Here is an 8,240-nt window from a genome sequence, read left to right as displayed (position 1 = left end):
TTTTTTTTTTAAAGTATGGGAAAAGACTTTATGAAACTCTTCTCAGCTCTTTAGGGTCTAATAAATGTCACAATGGCAACTTTTCCTATTCCCAGGCAGCTAATGAGAAATTAAAGTGGAGATGCACTTAGAGATCAGAAGAATCAAGGTCAATCTCAGATCCAAGCTTTTACCATCTTATCACGACAGCGATTCAAAAGAAGGCCAGTGAAAAATGCATGCGTTTTAAGCTACGTATTAACCATAAATACCTCCTTAAAAAAACATCCTATGATAAGTGCTTAAGCATAGATCCCCCTTTTCTTTTTTTGATACCTCCAAAAGACCTCAGACGATCCCAAATTTCTATCAAAAAAGTGTATGAATAATAGTGTCTTTGGGTAAACTATGACGTTTGTGCCAGCATTTCACAAGATTTGGGGTGTTTCAGATGGATAACTAAATTCAGAAGAGTTAAAACTCAAGCTAGTGCCACAATATCCTGTCTATTTCACTTTAGAACATAGTTAAGCTTTACTTTGAAAGGTGTCAACAACAGGAATGTACTATCTTCCACAATCCCTACACCAGCAAGACTGGTAAGAATTCAGAACTTTTTTAAGGGCACACCCTTGGGCAACCATCCCACTGCACTAAGCACCTGAGAACATTCTGGAAGTATCACTTGAATGGCTCCTCCTCTGCAGAATCAGTAACTTTGGAGAGGAGAAAAATGGCTTGCCTCTTCCACTGTTTTGCTACAGGAACGTGTTTACAGGAACCATATTCCTCAGGAGTTTTAAATCTGTGGATCACTAAATATCTGCGTGCTTTTTTTTTGTTTGTTTGTTTGGTTGTTTGTTTTATACCTCTACGGGTTGGCGGCAATAGAAAGTTTAGAAAATTTAAACGCTTTAGACTCAAGATAATCCAGATGACATAAATGCAATAGCATTCCATTTGGAATTTATTCAGCCCCATCTCTGTACCTAATTACCCAAGACACAGGCACTCTGCAAATTTTGCACCCAAAAAACCAGGAGAAATGCAAGAGTCTTGCAGCTCCCGGGACAGAGCGAGCTGTTTTGCTACAAGTGTATCCAATGTCCCCAGCACCAGGGACTTGTGGGGCGCCGCTCATCCTGTTCCATTCGCTCTGCAGCTCGCAAAGGTGACGGTTGTGTTATGAAGACAGACCTTGCCAAGCTGGCTGACAAGATGCTGCGCACCCCCAAATGCTCGAGGTGCCGGAACCATGGCTTCTTGGTGCCAGTCAAGGGCCACGCGGGCAAGTGTCGCTGGAAGCAGTGCATCTGCGAGAAGTGCTACCTCATCACGGAGCGCCAGAAGATCATGGCTGCGCAGAAAGTGCTCAAGAAGCAGGCCGCCGAGGAGGAGCAGGAGGCGGCTCTGGGCGCGCAGGGGCCCCAGCTGGCCTCCGGGGCTGCGGCCGCCGCCCCAAGCTCGGGCCTCCATCCGCTGCCTCCTCTGGCGGCTTCCGAAGGCGCCGGGCCTGGCCCCGAGGGCCGCGTGGCCGCCTGTTTCCTCGCGAGGCCCCCGCGCGGCCGAAGCCCCGGCCCGAGCGCCTTCCAGCCGGTTCTGGGCCGCCGCGGCCACGTGGGGCCGAGCGAACGCGCCGGCGCCTGGCTGCCGGGCCGCGCGGCGGCCCAGCTCGCGCCTGAGGCCGCGGGCAGGGCATTTCCCTGCCGCCCGGAGCTGCGCAGGCCGCTGCGGCCCGTGGCCGGCCCGCCGTTCGCCGACTTCGCGGACTTCGGTAAGAGCCCCAAGGGCCCGCGCGGCCTGGCCCCCTCCGGCAGTTCCTCTCGGGCCTGTGGCCTCCCGCTCTCCCACACTGGCGGCCCAGGCCTGCGCTGGGTTGGGCAAAATGCTTTTCAGAGGTAGCGTTGCCCTGAAAAACCTTCAGATTTGGGTGGAGTGCCCCTTTATGAAAATTAAAAAAGAGGCATGGGGGATGGGTGTTCCAGGGGAGGCTTTGAACATTTAGATTCAAGATTTTGCCTTTCCACTTTGCAAGAAAAAGATGGCGCCTGGGTGAGCTGGCCCTTGCGTTTCTTCCTTCCACAGGGCCCGGGCTCTGACTGCGCCTGCGCGCCCCTCCCCTCTCTTTGTGCTGCGTGGTGGGAGGCTCCGCCCTTCAGTAGCGCTCTGCCCCAGTGCGCCTGCGCGCCCCTCCCCTCTCTTTGTGCTGCGTGGTGGGAGGCTCCGCCCTTCAGTAGCGCTCTGCCCCAGTGCGCCTGCGCACCCCCTTCCCACCCTTTCTCAGGTTGGGATGGGCAGAAGGCAGCTTTTGTCTTGGTGTGCTGGAAGGAACAGTTGATCCCGTGAGATGTAGTTGCTGCTTTATTTTCTTCCCTCACCGTGTGCGTAAATTGCATCCGTTCCTCTGTTGCACTGTTTCCAGTGTAATTTTAAGTCACATGTAGATTTGAGGTTTGAAAAAAATGCAGCTTACTGGATGCAGACTTGTGTTTTCTTGGTACTTTTTCCTATGGCAGTGTAGAAAGGGCACAGGCCTGAGTCAGGAGGCTGCTTACCCTGTAACCTTGGCCAAGTTCCTTCTTTCAGTGGCAGTCTCTCCCCTCTGTATGCTAAGGGATTTTTGTCTGGGTGTGCTGTGAAGGCAGTTTCTGCCTTCTAGTACTTTCTGAGTAGGTCCCCAGGTTATTAGCTCTGTAATGGGGGAAAACAGACATGAAAAAGCAGTTCCAAGGATGTGGGAGTGCCTTTTTTCTATTTCTCAGCAAATGGGAATTGAGCAGTCACAATGTGCTCAACACCAGTGGTATGAAGTGGTGGTTAATCTTGATCATCAATTTGATTTAGATTGTGAAGGGCCAGGGAGATTAGTAAAGCACACCTATGGGTGTGTGAGGGTATTTTCATAGAGGATTTACTCAGTGGGGAAAACAACACCCTGAATGCAGGTAATTCCATCTCATAGCCTGGGGTGCTGGATGGTATAAAAGGGAAGAAGGAGAGAATGCACAGGCATTCTCTTAATGCTTCCTGGCTGCCATGAGGCAAGCCTCTGTTTTGCCACATCCTTCTGCCACGATGTTCTGCCTCACCATGAACCATAAACAATGGAGCCAGTTACCACGGAATGAAACTGTTGGCCAAAATAAATCCTTCCTCCTTTAAACTTTTTCTCTCAAGTATTTGTCACAGTTAATATTCATTGTCTTTTTGGGAGGAACAACACTGATAAAAGAATCACACCAATCAATGTATAGAGCTCTAGTAATTGATGACTTGTCATTCAAGGAAGAGTTGAATACAGATGCTTCTCAACTTATGATGGGTTTATGTCCTGATAAAGCCATTGTAAGCTGGAAATAGCCCAAGTAAAAAATGTATTTACTACACATGACCTACTGAACATCCTAGCTTAGTAACACAGTCTACCATGGAGTAGTGGCTGTTACCCCTGGTGATCCATTGGTTGGCTGAGAGTTGCACCTCACTGCTGATGCCCAGCATCTCAAGAGAATATCTTACTGCATATCGCCATCGCCAGCTGGGGAAAAGATGAAAACTCGAATGCATATCACTTTTGCACCATTGTAAAGTCAAAACATCATTAAGTCGAACAATTATAAGTCAGGGACTGTCTGTGCTGAGGACTTAGGAGGCAAAGTGAGTAGGTAGAAAAAAATCCTTCCAAGCTGAGGGAAGAGCATTTGCAGAGGCCTTGGAATGGCTGCAAGAGCAGCGAGGCATGGTTGAAGGATTAAAGGGCAGTGTGGTCAAAAGCATAAGAATTTAGTTGAATATGGGCAATTGGATATGGGTGTTTATTATGCTGTCATCTGGGGCAGTAAGTTATGCAATGCTTTTTTTCCCACCCAGCTCTATGTTTTTAATATTTCCCTCATTGCTTGCCTTCCTCAGGGCATCCTGTAAGCATCAACTCCAGTTGTGTGGTAGGGGCTGAGTACCTGGAGAGAGAGACTTCCAAGCTGTACCCCAGCTGCTCCCCCATGCACTCCTATCGCCCATTCTCACTGGGCTACCAGGATGCATCTCCAGCCCCAGGGGTGCCCCCGCAGAGGGGCTTCCGGCATGTCTCCTGTAGCCGTTACCATGAAGGAGGCTTGGTGAGTCCCAACCCTGATTCCTTTCTGGACTCCTTATCCAATCTACCCTTTCTGCCTTTATTGGTCTTCAGTCCCAGGAAGCCAGTGGTCATAAATGGTTTGCCTCTGGGAGCGCACACATGTAGACAGGACTGCATCTCTGGGCCTGGGCTGTGGCATGTGTTCTCTACAGAGATGGAGGCGAAATGGCTTGGAAGCTCAAGAGTGACTGACAAGGGCCTTCATTTTCCTGAGCACCAAGGTCACAGGACTACCGAATGAGGGACTGGAATTCAGATCACACCGTTGATGTGGAGGGAGGATGTGTACCACACAGAGTCACCCAGACTCTGGAGCTCCCAGGCACTTTCTGCCGCCTCAAGTGTGTCTGTCGTGCAGAAATAGAACAAACCTGGTATATCCCCTCACTCTCAAGCTACCTGTGGCTGCCCAGCCTGATAGATGTGGGTGCCTCTTTTGGCTACCCCTTTGCAACTCAGTAGAGCCTTGCCAGTCTCCACACAAAGAGAGGGGCTGTGGCCAAGCAGAGCCAGCACCACACTGTCTGCTCGTACAGAAGCCTGAGCCTGGCGTCCAGGGCAGGGCTCTGACTGACAGGCTTGCCAGACGCCTTTGTTAAGAGTGTGAACTCAGTTGGGTATCTGGGCCCAAGCTGCCACCACAGGCCCCAGGCAAGAGCTGTGATCCAGGGAGAGACTTGGCTGAGCAGCTTGTAATTAAAACACTAATAATTCCCTCCCACCCCTGTCATGTTTGAGGGAGGATCACATGTGTATTTGTGAGGCTGTTCCAAACCCAAGAGACTAAATCAATTTCACCCATGTCTTGCTGCCCCTTGTGCAGACTGGAGACACTCCTTAGGGACATCTTCCTTTTCTTATCCTTGTCTCTGTCCACCTGCCTCTTCTAGTCTCCTCTTCGTGAGAGAGCACAGGCCCTGGATCTGAACAGGCCTAGGGTGCACTAGTACCTCCACCATCTACCAGCCGTGCACACTGGGAAAGTGCCCTCCCAGGACCTCTCTCTGGCTCTTAGTCTGTCAGGGTGGTAGGAATATCTGTCTCATGAACAGGTTAAATAAGGTGTGCCTCGCTCAGGGTCTGATGCATAGTAGCTAATTAAAAAGGGACTTTCTTCCATTCCTTGTGGGCGAATAATGTTAGGAAATGTTGGCTTAATTTAAGGTATGTTATAGAGTCCCAGAGCCTTAACTATACTCACATTTAACCATCCATTGTGGTGAGCAGTAAGTGGGGTTTCTCAAACTCACTCAACAAAGAACACTTTTAGAGCACTTAACAGTACCTCACAGGACTAGAGGCCCCTGAGTCACTGCTTGGGATGTGCTGCTCTGAAGTCTCAACTTAGAGAAATAAATGATAACCACCTGCACAATGCATGACAGTTTCATATTAAACCCTGTTTTCCTGGTGAAGTTCTGGGCTGTGCATCCCCTCCAGATTCTCTTTGTGGGCCAGGCTTAGTGCCACTAAAGAGCAGAAGAACAGCAGGTCTGGTCCTTGAGGCCACTTGCCTGAGGTCACCCAGCTTCTCTCGACCTCAGGAACGGCTGGGCTACACTAAGATTGCTGAAATCTTCCCCCCTCAACCCCCCCCAGAACACTTTGGTTAAAGTCATTACCTGTGCCAGATAAGGGGCCCTCAGGTTAGGTTGCATTGAGACCCTTCCACAGCACCATGATCAGCTGAGTGGGCTGTGGGTCACACAGATTTGGGATGCAGTTGTCTTTGCCTCTGACCAGCTCTGTGGCCCTGGGCCTGAAGCATCCTCTCACTGAACATGTTTTTCATCAGAACACCCAGGGTAGTAATAGAACCCACCTAGTGTGGTAAGGATCTGAGTACCATCCCTCTGGCACATGCAGAGGGTGCAGTTGCGTCCTGCTCAGCTGGTCTCTAGGATTATCTGAGACAGGCCTGCACATTCCTTCTGCGTACTTTCAGTCCTTTAACAGGTGTTTATGAAAACCCTGTTCCAAGTGCCCTACTTGGGGTGTCTTGGGTCACAGAAATGTGACTACCCCAGGGGGAGTCCCCCATTTGGGGGAATCAGAGGTGTGTTTAGTTAGCCTACCTGGCTGACTGTCCCTCTCTTCCTCTCTGCTGCATTTGTAATGCAGGTGTCAGAACCAGTTGGAGACTTCCAGCCAACCTTCTACCCTCCGCCACCACCACCGCCGCCACCTCTGCCACCAGTGCCACAGCCCCAGTTTCTCCCACCAGGCTTTCTCTCTGCGCTCCACTTCCTCCCACCCCCACCACCGCCACCATCACCACCGTCTTTCTCACTGACCATCCTGTCTGATACTGACAAGGAGAACACTGGTAAGTGACCACCATCTTCTGCTTCTAGAAGAGCCAGGAAGATTTTGTGTGGAGGAAAGGGAGCCATCGAAGTGGGTATAGAGAGAAGGGATATAAGGCACAAAAGTTAAACTGCTGGGCCCTGGGATAAACTCATCCCATACCCTCCCCCAATAAGCATGCAACTAAGGGAGGCAGGAATGGGATTCCCAGATGAGGAAATCCAATCCCCAGTAGGTTCTGGTGGATGTAGATGGCAGGCTGAGATTTGAACCAGGTTCTCTGTCTGGCTCCAAGTTCAGTGCTAATTCCCTCGCCTTATCAGCCCTCTGGGCAAGGTGTGGGGACACATACCCATGGTATGTTCAGCAGACCAAAGAAGCCAGGCCTCTAGGCCAGGGTGTCTCCGCAGGGGCAGCAGAGGCTGAACTTGCAGCCACATTAGGAGTCACTCTACAGAGACCTAGAAAAGAGCTGGAGAGCCTGCCTTACAGTTCTGCCACTACTGCCTGTGACATCTGGGCCCTGAGCCCAGTCTTCTCACCTGTAGCATGATTGGCTACACATACGGGTGTGAAAACATGCTGGGATTTGTTTTGAGAGCCCTCAGGAATGAAAGGTTCTAGGACTGTTCTTTTCAATTTTCCCTGAGCCTCCTGTGATTTGGAAAAGGCTGCTAATCTCAAGGATGTCTTTAACACAACTGTCAGAACCATCTTATGCGCTTAGGCTATCACACCCATTTTCCTGAAGAGGAAACTCAGGTGTGTTTCACACTTGCTGTGTATGCAATATCTATATGTGCTGGTATAGTGTGGCTTAAAGATGCTTGGCCCAGTGTTGGTGGCCTGAGCATGAGTACTGGGCTCCCTTACTCATTAGCTGTGTGACCTTGGACAAGTGCATTTTCCTTGGTGCCTCAGTTTCAGCATCTGCAAAAGCAGACTAATAATGGTCCCTACCTCATTTAACTAGTCTACAAATGACTTAGAACCTGAAGCCATGAAGGCATTGGTGACAGTTAGTTGTCACTTACTGTTCCATCTAGTCCCCCTGCTGTTGAGCAAGGTAGGTGCCATCTCATTTACAGAAGGGCAAACTGGGGTTCAGAGCTGGGTTTACTTAATGTACCTGGCTGTAAGGAACAGAGCTGGAGGTAGAACTTGAGTCTACCTTGTGGCCAAGGTCAGATGCCAGTCTCTTGCCTGGCAAATTAAAGACAAATTCTCCACAGAGGCTAGGAATGATGAGAAAGTCTTGTAGAAAATCTGCCTCTGAAAGTAGGTAATTCACCCTCTTTCTAAATCTCACCACCTTGTTTGTTTTTTACAGATGACCAGGATGCAGAAGTGCCCTGTGAGCCCAGCCAGCCATCATCATCTCAGGAGCAGTCTGACTAAGCCCAGATTGTCCTCCAGGCCAGCAGGGGAGTTGGGTGTTACAGCAATGATTTTCTTGTCTGTGTTCAGTGTTGTTTAGGGAGTAAGGGTATTGATAGGTATAAGATAGCAGCTAATTCTCATTCAAGATAGGAGGGAGAAGGGTGATTTCTAAGGCTTGGGGTTGAGGAGAGGCATGGAGGAAGATATTGTCCAGAGAGCCAGGGCTCTGAGGAGTGGGGGCTTGGTGAATCTCACGTATAGGAATGAATTTAACCATCCTGAGTCATGCTGTTTATTATGCTCACCCCCATAGGTGGCCTTTGATTTCCTCAGGCCCCTCTCAGAACAGAAGGCATTATCTATTTCAGCCTTCTGTCCTCTTTGCCTGGTCCCCAGGGCTAGGGTACTTCAGACATCAGACCCCCAGCCCATCCAC

At 50.1% G+C, this 8,240-nt stretch overlaps 1 protein-coding gene across 1 annotated transcript; it reads left to right on the top strand.

Annotated features, from left to right (window-relative positions):
• Nucleotides 1–1,191: 1,191 nt before the first annotated feature.
• Dmrtb1 (DMRT like family B with proline rich C-terminal 1) lies at nt 1,192–7,822 on the top strand. Its single transcript, XM_074077946.1, has 4 exons — nt 1,192–1,753; nt 3,892–4,097; nt 6,239–6,443; nt 7,755–7,822. The coding sequence occupies exons 1-4, from the start codon at nt 1,198–1,200 to the stop codon at nt 7,820–7,822; spliced, it is 1,035 nt and encodes a 344-aa protein (XP_073934047.1). The 5' UTR covers nt 1,192–1,197.
• Nucleotides 7,823–8,240: the final 418 nt, after the last annotated feature.

This window comes from Castor canadensis, chromosome 7 (assembly GCF_047511655.1).
Source record: "Castor canadensis chromosome 7, mCasCan1.hap1v2, whole genome shotgun sequence".
Classification (NCBI taxonomy): Eukaryota; Metazoa; Chordata; class Mammalia; order Rodentia; family Castoridae; genus Castor; species Castor canadensis.
This window is presented reverse-complemented; position numbering and strand designations above follow the sequence as displayed.